The sequence below is a fragment of the Pelophylax lessonae genome, assembly GCF_965119305.1.
Source record: "Pelophylax lessonae genome assembly, chromosome: 6".
In the NCBI taxonomy this organism is placed as follows: domain Eukaryota; kingdom Metazoa; phylum Chordata; class Amphibia; order Anura; family Ranidae; genus Pelophylax; species Pelophylax lessonae.
This window is the reverse complement of record NC_138773.1, coordinates 97,857,459-97,872,299: the sequence shown is the minus strand read 5'-3', so window position 1 is coordinate 97,872,299 and position 14,841 is coordinate 97,857,459. Positions and strand designations below refer to the sequence as shown.

Here is a 14,841-nt window from a genome sequence, read left to right as displayed (position 1 = left end):
CAGCTTTAAAGGTTAGCTCACTTTTAAAATGAATCTCTGCGGTGTAGGTAGTATAGGGTTATTTTGTTTCATTATCCTCCCTATACTGCCAGATCTTAGCTCTTTTTTTTTTTTTTATACAAAAAAAAAAAAAAAGTTACACTTACAATAGATGAAAATCATAAAGTGCAAACTCATCTATCCTAAAAACTTGCTTTTTGGTTACGTTATACTACGTTTTTTTTTTTTTTTTTTTATTGTCCTAAACTATTTTTTTTTTTTTTTTTTTGCTGTTACTTTGTAATGCGTTTTTTTTTCTTTTTTTCTCTGTACTGTATATGACTGTTTGAAAATTCGATAAGTATTGATTATACAAAAAAAAAAAAGTTACACTAACAATAGATGAAAATCATAATGAGCAAACTCATCTATCCTAAAAACTTGCTTTTTGGTTACGTTATACTACGTTCAGGAATCTTCTCAATAGATGCACCCCTAAGACCGCATTTCTGGGTTGGGACAGGTTTACAAGTTTGTACACACAATGAATTGTGGGACAATGTAGTTTGATCATCGGGGACTGTAGTTATCGTATTACATACCCCATAATTTATTGTAATAACCTAATAACCCAATTGGATGAGCCATATATGTAACAACATCTCTTTTAAACACATCAAGGTCCAGTCCATTCTAGTTAATTTTTAGGACCCTGCAAGTACATTGGCTGTGACTTTTATAACAGAACATTACAAGAGATAAAAGTGGCAGTTTTGAGTAGGGATCGACCAATTATCGGCAAAGCCGATGTATCGAGGGCCGATATACAGGAATCGGCCCCTGAGATTAGCGATATTGCCGATATTTCGGGAAAGTGCTTGTAACGGAGTGATGCCTGCAGCTAGAGGCATCACCCCGGTACCGGCGTCCATAGTCGATGGTCGGCTGTCTTGTAATGACAACCGATGTGGCTGAGAAGCCGCTCGGCTGTCATTACAAGGAGCGGGAGGGTGACAGCCACCTTCTGCGGCTTGCCCGGGTGTCCCGTCCCACCAGTAGACCCCGGAAACCAGCCTGCACAGCCGCAGAAGACCCGATCAAAGCCGCATTCGGCTCTGATTAGGTCTCCATGCAAAAACCCGGAAGTGATGTCATGACATTACTTCCAGGTACTGGCGCCAGATTCAAAACAATGACAGCTTTCAAAACAGCCAAACTTGGCGTTTTGAATGCTTTTAAGTGCAGAGGAGGGGTTTGGGGTCTTTTAGACCTCCAGATCCCTCCACAAGAGTACCTGTCAAAGAAAAAAAAAATACATTTTTTTTTAAATGTACAAAAATATCGACCCATATCGGCTGATACCGATACGCGATGACCAAAATATCAGTATCGGTATCGGCAATGAAAAAACAATATCGGTCGATCACTAGTTTTGAGTGCTGATAAAATGTTGTCAACTGATTTATTATTTGCTTGGGCAAATATAATGCACTGTACAAGTTTTATTGTGAAGGCGACCTAACCCTTTATCCTTTAGGCCTCTTGCACACTGCAGCTTGAAAAAGCTCAGTACAGCTTTTTTTTTTACTGAGCAAAAATACAACCCAATAATTGTAATGTGCTTATGCACACAGGCACGTGAACAAGCGTCGGTTATTCTTCAGTAAAAAAAAAAATAAAATATAGAAAATGTGCGCAAATGCTCATTTACATTCTGTATAGAAAAAGTATGTGAGAATGCGGTTTTGCGCACACTCTTGCGAAAATTGCCCAAAACATATGTGTGTAAATACGTGCAAATACATACAAAAAAAATGGCTGAAAAAGCATTTCTATTACTGATCTTGACATTATGAAAAGGCAGTATGTACGTTTTCAGGGACACAGTTTATTTTTAACCTGTCTTCAGTACTGAAAGCCATGCACAGAAAACCCACTGCACCCCGAGCCAAAAAACAAGCTAAAAATAAACATCCATGACTTTAACTTATCCCTAACAGTTAATTGACCCTAACACTTTAAAGACCAATATCACAAAAATAAAATTATTTACAGTTAATAGTTATGAGGGTTAGTATAAAAGTTTTTTGGCTCAGTAAAAGAGAAAGGGGCTCAAACACTAAGTTGATTTACTATATAAGTAGTGCATGTTCCCTTTGCAAGGGAATTTTTACTTAGGTTAGTGAGTGTGGTCAAGATTCACTTTTGTTTGCACATGATTGTTTGATGAAATTCACTTCATTCACTAAGATAAGGGAAAATTCCCTTGCAAAGTAAAAATTCACTTTGCTAAACGAACAGCCGATTTGCCTTTAGTAAATCAACCACACTGTCTATGTCTAGGGTGCTTATAAGAGGCCACACGGTTTAAATGACTGCAACTCCTCATGAACTACTGAACTATTGTCTTATCCTGGGCACTTTGTACTTTTGAACATGGATGAAAATAATAAAATAAAAATAGAATGTGAAAAAAATGGATATACTGAATGCTATCTTTACATTCACAATTCAGTATTTTTATAACAATTTGTCCTTTAAACTGCTTCTTGCTCAAAACATTAATGTAAAGTGATTAGAAATAATTACCTTGTACAACAACACATTCGGTTTAAAATAGAAATTAATTTGTGTATAGATATAAAGACAGCTTTTCCTCTCTTTTTTTTTTTTTAAGTGATCACATTCCCTCTGTTCCCCGCTGCAAAAGAGCTGGGGGAGGAGAAGCAGCAGCAGCACACGGAGCTTCCCAGTAAATGGCTGGGCAGCAGGGGCATGTCAGGACAAGTCTGATGATTGGAGTAGAGCAGACTGAGTTCCCTGCATAGCTAGAGAACTGACCACAGTGTGCTCTCCTGCTTAGTGTGGTCAGTTTATAATAGGAAACACAGTAGTACCTTCATAATCTGCTTCATTCGCTGTTTCGTACACTTTCCGTTCCCCAAAACTTAAAGCTCAAGTACAGTATATACTCGAGTATAAGCCGAGTTTTTCAGCACATTTTTTTGTGCTGAAAACGTACCCCTCGGCTTATACTCGAGTCAACAAAAAAAAAAAAAAGTTCCCGGCCGCTCCGACGTGTTTAAGATTTAAAAATGGCGCCGCCGGCGTATACATGTCACCGCGCATGCGCCGCCACCGCTCGGGACAGGTCGGAAATAGCCGAACGTATACCAGCGGCGGCGGCGCGTGTGCAATGACGTGTCGGCGCCGGGCGGCGACATTTTTAAAATGAAGGCGCCTCTGGAACAGGTAAGTGAAACACAGCCACACTAGTATGCCCGCAACCCCGCATACTCTTGTACCATGCTTGCCACACTGCATTCTCCTGTACCATGCCAGCCACCCTGCATTCTCCTGTACATGCCAGCCACACTGCATTCTCCTGTACCATGCCCGCCACCCTGCATTCTCACCCTAGGCTTATACTCGAGTCAATCATTTTTCCCATCTTTTTGTGGTAAAAGTAGGGGCCTCAGTTTATACTCGGGTCGGCTTATACTCGAGTATATACGGTAAACTAAACTGTTATTCATATGCAAATTTTACGTTTTTTTTTTTTCATAATTAGTCAGAAGCTGCACCTTTTGTCTCATCTATGTCTTCCCCTTCGCCAATAACAGATGACTATTACAGGAATGGCTCAGGTGTGTTGAACAGCCTGGCTTTATCTTCTATTTACTGTGCTAGAAGCAAGATGGCGATGCCCAATGCCAGAATTACAGGGCATCTGGGGACAGACCAGAGCTGACTTTTTTGCGCACTGATTATGCTCCAGATTTTTGTTTAAAACCAAACAGATATTATTTGGCAATGGTTTCTGTTAACATTAGAAATAGGAAATGGTTGCTTTTCTCCGTAACACTTCACCTGGTTCCAGCACTATTCTTACCCTGATCCTGGCATCAGTTCCTAGCACAGAAAGTCTACACTTTCATGCCAAGATCTTGGTAAACATAAAAACGGTTACCAACATAGACAACATTAAACTATAATTCAGTATTCTGCAACCTATACAGCAGCATTCCAGTTACTGTGATTACATTCATAGGAGTTGGATTTGACTGCATAGACATCTATGTTCTATCCAATTATTTACCAAAATTCTGCCTGAATAAATTGTCATTTAGCCAGACAGTTCTAACCCAGTGCTGCTGGACCACATAGAAATCATGTGGTCTGCTATAGGTATGGCTGCTCCACAGTATTCCCACATCTACCTTATGTAAGCTCAGGAGTAATAGGGCTCATGCACAAGGGTGGTTTGGTTCTTACAGAGTTAAAATAAAGGGGGGGGGGGTTGGGTGCCAGGTAGGCATAGGTGTAGTGTACATCCCACTGCCAGCAGCCTGTCAAAATGAATGGCAGGCTGAAATACATGACCACTGTTCCAAGCAGCGCTTGCAGTTAGGGCCATATGCATTCATGCGCAGATTTTTATTTATTTATTTATTTCAATTTGCGGGGATATCTTTTTGTGGTTGTTTTGAAAGAGTATCTCAAGGCTGATAACATTAAGGTCCTGTTCACACATGAGCGTTTTTTAGCTCGTAAAACGCTCATCTCTGAAGTCTCAAAATGTCCAACAAGCAAAATCCCATTTATTTTAATGGCCGCTGTTCACATCTGAGCGTTTTGTCGCCTGAAGAAAAATGAATGAAGCTCAAAAAAAAGTACATAAGGTTTTTGTTAGATGTCAATGCCTGCCTCCAAATGCCTGCAAAAAACGCCTAAAAACACCTGAAAAAAGGCCCAAAAAAGTGCCTGAAAATGATACGCTCAGGTGTGAATGAAGCCTTAAATCTCTTGAATAAAAAGGAAGAGGAGAAGAATGAAAACTCCCATCATGTATTTAACCGTCATTACTTACCAATGCTTCGCTTCCTGCGAATAGGCACAGACCTCTTCTCTTGTACATGTCTGTTGTGATAGAAGTTGTGTGTCTGGGTTTTTACGTTTCCTCCAGAAAAATCATCATTCCCTGCTGAAGACAAATATAAAAAAAGGTCAACATTTCATACTGAAAGAAGAACATAGCTTAGTCTAAGGCTCCGTTCACATGAATGCAATTTCAGAAGCAACTTGAGTCCCATAAAATCGCATGACAAGGATAATCACATTACTTTCAATGGTGCCCATTCACATCAATGCGACTCAACTAGGGATGCACCGATATGGCCATTTTAGATGGATCGGGGGATCAGTAACATTGACCGATCCACTGGCCGATTTGGTTTTTGCTGAGTAACGGCTCAACCATCCCTTACTAGGTGCAGTAATAGTATGGGATGGGAGCCGCTACTTCCTGTATAGGACCGGCTCACAGGCGGAGTGATATCAGATGCACTCCGCCTGTGAATGGGGGAGCCACACACATGAAGCAGCGGCTTTGCAGCCGCTTGCTTTGTGTGTAGCTCCGGATCGGTTCCGGTATCGGTATCGGCGATTTCCCAACGCCAGATATCGGTATCGGGTCCAAAAAAGTCAGATCGTTGCATCCCTAGACTCAACACAGTGCAATTTTGGTAAAGGGTCTTGTACTATATCGGTGCAATTCCAGTACGATTAACTACATAGAATTTGCAGACCTTATCAAAGCTCCATCCAAGCTGCGCTACATAATCGCACTGAAAATCGAATTAAAGTGGTTGTAAACTCTGTTACACCACTTGTACCTACAGGTAGGCCTATAATATGGCTAAACTATAAGTACTGCGACTGAAACTTGCACAGTTTAGGAGATATTCAGAGTGCATGCAGTTGATGGCGTCATCGGTGGATGCACTCTGAAGGTCCGGCTTACTGTGCCGGACCTTCAGAGCCCGTACTGTAAACCGCGGCTTCCTCCATGCACAGGAGTGATGTCATCATGGCTCCGGCCACTCACAACACTGGAGTCCGCGAACCTGGAAGAAACACCAGGGAAGATGTCAGCCGTCTCAGCAGTGAGCGGGCGCCACTAGAGAGCTTCGTTCTAAGGTAAATTATGCTGCTGTCTTACAGGGTTTTTTTTCTTCCGGGGTTTACAACCTCCTTAAAGTCAGATCGCAGCAGTGTGAACCAAGCCCAAATCCAATAAAACACAGTGGGGTTGATTTACTAAAACTGGAGAGTGCAAAATCTGGTGCAGCTGTGCATTGTAGCCAATCAGCTTCTAACTTCGGCTTGTTCAAATAAGCTTTGGCAATAAAACCTGGAAGCTGATTAGTGTCTATGCAGAGCTGCACCAGATTTTGCACTCTCCAGTTTCAGGACCCCCCCTGTGCCCCTAAATTTTAATTGTATATACAGGATGACTGCTCAACAAGTCCAGAATTAGGAGCTCATTCTCCTGTGCCATTAGGGCCAGTTTGTGACTTTGGGTACCAAGAATCACAAGCATTTATGGTTAGCTGCAGCTCCTCTGAGTGAATGAATGGCAGCAATGGCTGTCTGTGGGTGAACGCACATGCAGTTACCTATGGTCAGGGCTGCTGTAAGAAACCATGGGGGCCCCATACAGTCAACCTAACAGGGCCCCCACCCGTTTACTTTGCTTCAGATATGAATGAGCCCAGTGAGTGATCGGTACGGATCACTCATTGTGTTCATTCAGGAATAAAAGGGGTTGGTAAATATTATATATTTACTGGACTCTTCCCCCACTCTCCATCCTGAAGAATCCTATTGCGTGCTTGCACCTGCCGGCGGTAAGGAGAGGAGGGAAGCCGGCAGCACAGCCAGGGTAGGGGAAGCACACAGGGGGCCTGGCAGGGGAAAACTTATTGTGCACATGGAGTTTGATCAGTGTGGCGGGGGGATTACTGGAACTGATCCCGTGTATGGCTCTCCCTGCAGAAGCTAAAAGCCAGTAGGAGGGAGAGGAGAAGAAGTCAGCTTTTAGCTGCTACAGAGAGAGTCATACAGTGATCAGTTTCAGTAATCCCCCCCCCCGCCGTGCCGATCACCCTCCCTGCCCACACTGAATTCACCTTGCTGCCTGGGCCCGCCTGCTGACCTGGGCCCCGTACAGGAGGACTGGTGGTACCCCCTTATCTATGGCCCTGCCTATGGTTAGGGACAGATGATCGCTGCTGGATGTAGAAAGATGCATTCGGCCTCGAACGTCCATTCTCTAACAACTGCATGCACAGATTCATGCGAACGGCAAAAGTCCCCCTCAGCACAGGCTAAATGTCTACCACTGTTCACATACACTTGTCATCCTACCCGCAAGATGCCACTGGAACCCAGTGTATGCCCCCAATGACCCGTATAAAAAGGGGTAAGGCCACCAAAAGTTTATTTTTCACATTAGGAAGTCAGAATATTCAAACAGTGAAAGATTGATGGATTTGATGATAGAAGCATCCTTCGTTTACTGCACTATAGGATGTAATACAACTGAGTCGACTATGTGGAACCTCAGAGCAATCGCAGACACAGGTAACATTTCAGAAACTGCTTAATACATAAACCACATATATAGATGGAGCAGGCTTTATTGTCTTGTGGCAGGAAGTAGATATTGGACCAAAAGTCATGTATTTCATGAAGCTCCTGTGTAATGCATTGCACTGGGCATAAAGGTGCTGCAAAATAAAATAAAATACCTCAAGCCGGGCACCCACTAAATGCAGAAACCACAGCTATTTTGCAGGAAACCTCAGGTTCTCTACACACGCGGCAGAAAATGTGGAAATAGTTACTTGTGGTGGACTCCAGATGCCGCAGAATGGATAACAGCTCCTTGGTCGGGGACAAGCGGTGTGGGTACAGGCAGTAAGCTTAAAGTAGAGGATAAAGCTATACAATATGCCACCTTTTAAATACCGCCATATACATTTTTATCATAAATTGCAATGTAAATAGCTTTTTTTTCCAGTTTTTTCATGGCCACAAAGCTCCAGCTCTTCTTTGTAGTATGGAAGGTTGAGAGCAGGGCAAAATTGCACAAAACCATGACGTCACCTGCTGACGTCCATAACTCTAGCCATTGTGGCCAGGGGACAGAGGTCTCTTCTAGCAGCCGCACCAGCCATTTATACAAAGGAGTCAGAGTTTTGCAATAATGTAAACGCATAAAGAAACATGAAAAAAAAAAATTGAAGTTATTTCACACCAGATCAACACCAGTCATTGCTAGGGCACATAGAAATCAATAGCTATGTGCCACAGTCATACTGCAATGTAGTCAGGTGAGCTGTGGTAAAATGCAGACATGCAGTATTTTACCGCAGTGCACTGGACGTCAGTGCATGTCACCCCACCGCAGCTCAGAGATCTGTACTCCAGTGTGGAGACACAAATAAGGTGTTATTTTGTAACACTTTATATCAAAGAATTTAAAAAAGAAGGAAACTGTGTGATGCGCTGAAACTCCTATCGTGCTGCAGCCTATTGCATACAGAGCGTTTTAGCATGCAGTGTCGCGTGAACTAGCCCTATAACACAGATATAAAATGTGCTGTAATCCCATTACAACCAATCACCAAATACCTAATGCCAACCTAGCCCCCCATAAGCTGAAACCCTTGGTTGGTATGGGTTGCTTATTGGTTGGTATGGGTTGCTTACAGGTTTTTCCGAAAAGGGATCAAAAAAATGAATAAATAAATAAAAAATAAATAAATTTCCATCAGTAGCCATATGTAGGCTGGAAGCTATATAAGGCCACACAAAAAAAAAATGTGCTAAAAATTATAATTTAAAGCATTGCCTAACCAAATTAAGAGAAAATTGTACACAAAATGTATTTAAAAAAAGCAAATAATGGTATGAGCATACCGATCCCATACACGTACATGAGAGGGAGATCCTAAAAAAGTCTCCAAAAACAGTTGTGGTGGTTAAAAGAGTGGAATTACTGCACTAGAAGTTTTGGCACGCAATTTTTTGGCAACACTAGATTTTACTGCATGTGTTCTTTTGGCAAAGACTGATAAAAATGTATTGTATCCAAAATAAAAAAAAGCCAAAACCCTTTAAAGAACCTCTTAGGGCCAATAAAGATGTTAAAAACATTTGTAGGAGCTTGTCAATGCCTGTATATGCCTTTAACAAACTCCAACATAGGAGGGAAATGTATTCAGACTGGAGAATGCAGCCTATGCAGCTCTACATTAGTAACCAACCAGCTTCCAGGTCTTATTGTCAAAACTTAACTGAACAAGCTGAAGTTAAAAGCTGATTGGATACCCCGTACAGCTGCACCAGATTCTGAGTGCTCCAGTTTTAGTAAATCCCCCCAATAGTGTTCACACCACATTTGTTCAACATTTAAACACTACTGGGATATCTGGGATAATAAAAACCCTATAGGGGCTGAGAATTGTAACTTTAACTATGAATAAGCGCTTCTCCTATGCCTACAAGGTGCATGCTGTGCATTTCTTCAGCATTTAGGAACTTGTATTATCTGCACAGGTGCAGCCAACATTTTCAATCGACAAGAAGCGATTCTTGTACCCTTGTAAGCACTCATTTATACCCACATGGATCCACTAAAAAGGCTCAAGAATGCTGTGAAACGATACCAATATGCATTAACCCTCAAAATTGAGCTAAAAGTTTTTTTTCATTTTAGATATTGTAAGGGATGGTTATAACCCCTGTCAGGCTATCTGTGCACCGTTGGGGAGATTTCCCTTCACTTCCTGTTGCATAGTCAAAACAGGAAGTAAAAAGGAAATTCCTCCAAAGTGAGGGAATCCCTGGTTGTCACCAAGGTCATTAGAATTATTGCCCCCATTGGAAGATGTTATTTATAGTCCTGTTCTGGGGACAACCAGTGCTTTAAGTGGGCCGGTATGCACTGGGACTGAGTACCGCCACTTCCAAATATGGCTCTTGAGCATACCGCCACCTCTCCGTGCGCCTTAGCGTACCAGTACGCTCGTTTTGGACATCAAGAATATTTCCCACTCCAGAGCCAGACCAGTCACCACCAGTGAGTCCCCCTGCTCCGGAAGTCCTAGCCCAGGCCAGGGGGGGGTGCCTCTGTGGGGACCCTGATGTGGGATGGGGGGGCAACAAAATTTATAGGCTATAATAGAGTACCGGCACCTCTTTTGGGCCACTTAAAGCACTGGGGACAACCCAAGATTTGGGATTTTCCTTTACTTTCTTTTTCAGTGATATGGTGAACAGGGCCATAAACGAGTTGAAAACTGAAGGAGAACCATTAGTCAATCGTGATCATTAGTGTTAGCCCAACATTTTTATACCAAATTATCAGCACTAAAAACCTACCACAGAATGCCCATGGCTCAATCAAATGATCTAATCATGGATAAACACATCATAAGCAGTTTAGCATCACCGCTCAAGAATGTCCTAATATGCAGCATATAAGCAGGAAAATGCTGCTTCCATCAGCACCTTCTCCAACAGGTGTTTTGCTTTATGACAAATCCCCTTAGACTTCATACAGCGCATGGCCTTTGAACTAGCTCAACACAAAAGACTTTGATTGTACGTTTATTGTTTCCATATTCTAAATATCTCATTCTTTTAGGCAAGTGCGGGAGGAGGAATTGCCAGCAGATAATTTAGAATGGTTTTGTGGCAGGCAACCAAATAGTTTCACTTAAATTTTTTATGGCCTGATGTACTGACAATGTTTGGAGAACGGATAAAATATACGACAATTAGTGCCGTCATGTTCCATAATGTATCTGAAAATGCAACTTGATCATTACCAACAAAATGGCAAAATGGAGAGCAGCCAAATAAAAAAAAAGGAGAAAAAAAAAGAAGAATTAAAGGTGATCCTATGTAGAATGATTTGGCGTTCGTTTTAACATCTGCCAGGAAACGCAATTACCTTTTCAGAAGCCCAGAACAAAGTCGCCTTCAACTGATTTATGAAGCTGGGCAGACAAAACATGATTGAACACACAATAACTCATGTAGACCAGTAGAAAAAAATTCACATTATTTTCACGTCTATCTAATCAAATGGAACGCATGCCAGTTTTTTTTTTTTTTTTTATCTATTTCCTGCTATTACCTACATTTACCGTTTTTTATGACTCTAGCATATAAAATGTTGATCAAGCAAGGCAGTTACCCATATAACTGGTACAAGTAACCTACGTGAAATAAAATAAAATAAAAAAAAAAACAATTATATATGACTAGACTAATGATTTTTTCCCTTTTGGCCAGCAGCCCATTTAGCCAGCAGCCCATTTAGCCTGCATATTAGGGGCAAAGCTTACAGTGTCTTCGTAAAGGCCCCCCCAACCAGCTAATACTCACCTTGCCAGAGCTCCCCCATCACTCCTTCCTTTGTCGCAGCTGGCACCAAAATTCCCAGAGTCAGATGCTATGGGGGGTGGTAATGTCACTCCCTCCATCAGTGCCTGGGTCCATTGGCTGCTACATCTGCACACATGGGAAGAAAGTTGCATGCTCTCCCATACCAGGAAAGGTATTCTACCAGCTGAGGAAACAGAAGTAAGGACTGGGGAGACCAGGCAACATGAGTTTTAGTGGGTTAGGAAGGAGGTCCTCTCAGACAGACCCTGTTACTTTGTCATGAATGGGCCAAGTAACAACGTATCTTTAACATGGGCATTCCCTCAGTCCATTTTGGACCCGCAATTAGACAGATCACAAACAGAATGCAATGTGTCTGTATGGGTGACTGGATATAAGTAGACGTTTGTCTGTTTACATCTGGGTCAATTCAGGTTCATTGGATCAAATGCAATAAGTTAGCAACCAGGCCCACTTTTCCTGACTAGACAAGATGTGGACATAGCAATACACATGTTCTATGGAACCGCTATGGAGGGGGCCCATGGAAAAGAGGCCTAAAGCTGTACTCTAGGTACCAGATTTTCAATGTCAGCATGTCCTAAAGCTAAACCAGGAAGACCTGAGATACCACAAGATTAGAAGGCCTAAAGTTCAATCTTTTGGCAGGAAACACATTAAAGAAGACCTTTACAACTAAACACAAAATTCCATGTTGCCTGCAGCCTCGCATTCACATCCCGAAGCATCATTCATTCACTTGTGTAGGAACAAGTTTTTGTAAATTTACAATTTGTTTCCACGCTTCTTGGTTTCCAATAGGAACTGGTGATGTAGTCAGGGTCTCACAGCTGTCCTCTAGAAGTCACCAGTACCTTCCTGGGAGATCCTGCTTGATATTTTGCATGCTTGATCTTTAGTATGCGCCGTAAGGGACCTGGGGTGGTCTGTTATCATTCTATACCAAACAGCGCCAGATCTCTTACAGCGCACGCACCAATCTCGTTCATGCAATGTTCAAGACCTGATACAGTTGGTTGTTGAACAATAGCCAGCCCTGCAAGGTCTCGTATGGCATTTGCAAGAGTGCCATATATGCTGTAGATCTGGTACAGCTTTTTATTGTTGACTAACAAACTACACCAGATCTTCTACAGTGCATGCAGGAGATATAGCAAGACATCACTGGTGGGCCAGCATAAAATAAGAAAGAAGAAGCTGGCTGCCAATGATGTTTTTATAGGAAATTGCAGAATAGGTTTAACATCCACAGGAGTAAAAGACTGTAGAGACTGCATAAAGCCTAAGAGCCCATTCAGACTAGTGCGACACAACTTTAGGGGGCGACCTGTGAAGTCGCGTGCACCGCTGTGCACCGCGACTTGCAGAGACTTCACATAATGGAAGTCTATGCAAGTCGCTCTGAGGTCGCCCCAAAGTAGTACAGGACCCTTTTTCTAAGTCGGAGCGACTTGTGTCGCTCCGATTAGAACGGGTCCTGTGCTAATCAATGGACCGCAACATACCGCGACTTGTCAGCCTGACAAGTCGCGCTAATGTGAATGGGCTCTAAAAGAAAGAGGCAAGTCACTATTAGTGACTTTATCAATTTTCAAACTAAGATTGCATTGCTTTGTAAATTTGATTGGGGAAGTCCGCAATAAACATTTGTATGTAAACTGAACATTTAGCCATTTTGGTAACAGCTATTTATAGGGGAAACCAAACCTTTTCCTTACAGCCAAGTGCTGCACATGAGATCAAGGCACCAACCAGCTCTTTGCCTATCAAATTAGGATTTTGGGTATTTCTTTTGTTTTTTTTTTTCTGTGGACAGGCAACTTTTGTGACAGGTACTAGCTACCATGTCTGCAATTCTTACTCAAGTGAGAATAGCTTGGAACGGCCAGCCATTTGCCATAGCACGACCATGCCTCACGCATGTGCAATGGAGACTTCAGGAAGTCCAAGCCAGCTCCCGTATAAGCTGGTTCCTAGGAAGACGATGGACTCCATAGGCTGGCAAGTGTCTAGTTCTTAAAAGTCAGCAGCTACAGTATTTGTAGCTGCTAACTTACATTTTTTTAAAAAATTTCCCCTTTAAATATTATTTCTATTCAGAACAAGGCAGGTATCATGTGAGTAAACTGCTGCAGTTTCATTACATGAAATGGCAGCCAAATCAAAACACCTGCCTTCATGCCCAACACTATGTGCTTACTGATCTACAATGTCCTGACTGGCAGATGCCACTTGTATACCTGCCAGTCTAAAAGGAGATATGAAAAAAGTAGTTATTTCTGAGCAACCAGTTACACTCCACATATAGCACATTCCGACCAAATCTCTTCCTGTCCTGCTGTCGTTTTATTTTGGTAGCGGATAAAAATGTCACTCGCTTCCTCGGCTTGCATTCAAGCTGTGGTATGATAATGTTTTAATAGCAAGTTAGGTGTTATGACATAATGTCAGTGGGCCTAGGCGTTACTAGGAGTATTTCGGGACATCCATTTGCCCTAAAATACAAACGATTCCTTGCAGTTATTGAGGTCAATCATCTGGCAGTAAAAACAAAGTAATATCCTTAGCCGGGTCTCTGGACACTTGTAAATGCAGCACTGATATTTTTTTTATCCATTAGCAGATATTGATCAGATTCAAAGTCAATGTTATCACAGTTCACAGTTACCAGCAAGATTTTTCCTTGAAGGTTCATGCAGACGGGTCTAACACAGGCATTTTAGATGCCCGGCATCATTTCTCAGCTCTTTCCTGTGCCATGTACAGCCAGCCATACAAGTAACTGTCCCGGTAAAAACGGGACAGTTGGCAAGTATGCCATGCACAAAATAATTGGCATTTACAAAAGCATAGCCAATTACAGAAGCACACGTGGCCTGGAAAGCACCAGGAAATTACGCCAGGCACGCCGGTGTAAGCACTGTGTTCATAAACCCTTAATACCCAATCTGTACTGAAAAAGAAAAAGTGAAATTTGATTCCTGTGGGTAAGACGGGCGCTTTTTACGCACGGCCCAGTGAATGCTTGTGCTGTAGGAGGAGACACTTGTCTTCAAACACTCGTTCAAAAACACACCCCCAACTTGCTGATTGGGCAATGAAGCAGAAACCCACTAATGAAGTCATCACATTGCTCCTGCCTACTGTCAATATGATCCCCATCAACACATGTGCATACAGTAGTGACACATTGGCTCCTACTGCTGTCTTATCTTCCCAGTCTGATCGTTGCTTTACAGGTGATTACGAGGGGCTGATATTAGGAAAATGCAGGTACTTATCCTACCTGCAATTAAAAAATACATTTAATAGGACTTTGCTGCTCCATGTATGAAGTAGAAAGTTTCACAGATCCACTTTAAAAGGCTGAATGCCTGGGCCCTTCTGACAGGCAAGGCTGGCACACCTGTGTATTGTCAGAGTTTAGCACTACTTCCTACCCCCAACATGCTTCTGGCCCTTCATTATGATGGTCTGTTTTAATGGCCAATATGAACGTGCAATAAGGGGCATGCAAATGTTAGCACTAAAAAAAAAAGTATTGGAGCTTTTGCCTATCAGAAAAAAATAAGAAATGAATATTAAGTGCATTCCCATGCG

At 42.2% G+C, this 14,841-nt stretch overlaps 1 protein-coding gene across 3 annotated transcripts in view; it reads right to left on the bottom strand.

The window, feature by feature from the left end:
* PDGFA (platelet derived growth factor subunit A) overlaps positions 1 to 14,841 on the bottom strand; it is a 101,137-nt gene that overhangs the window by 68,325 nt on the left and 17,971 nt on the right. For all 3 annotated transcript variants that reach the window (XM_082260278.1, XM_082260280.1, XM_082260279.1), the window contains exon 3: positions 4,850 to 4,963. In XM_082260278.1, coding sequence (XP_082116404.1) covers positions 4,850 to 4,963 — 114 coding nt within the window. The remainder of the gene's footprint in view (positions 1 to 4,849; positions 4,964 to 14,841) is intronic.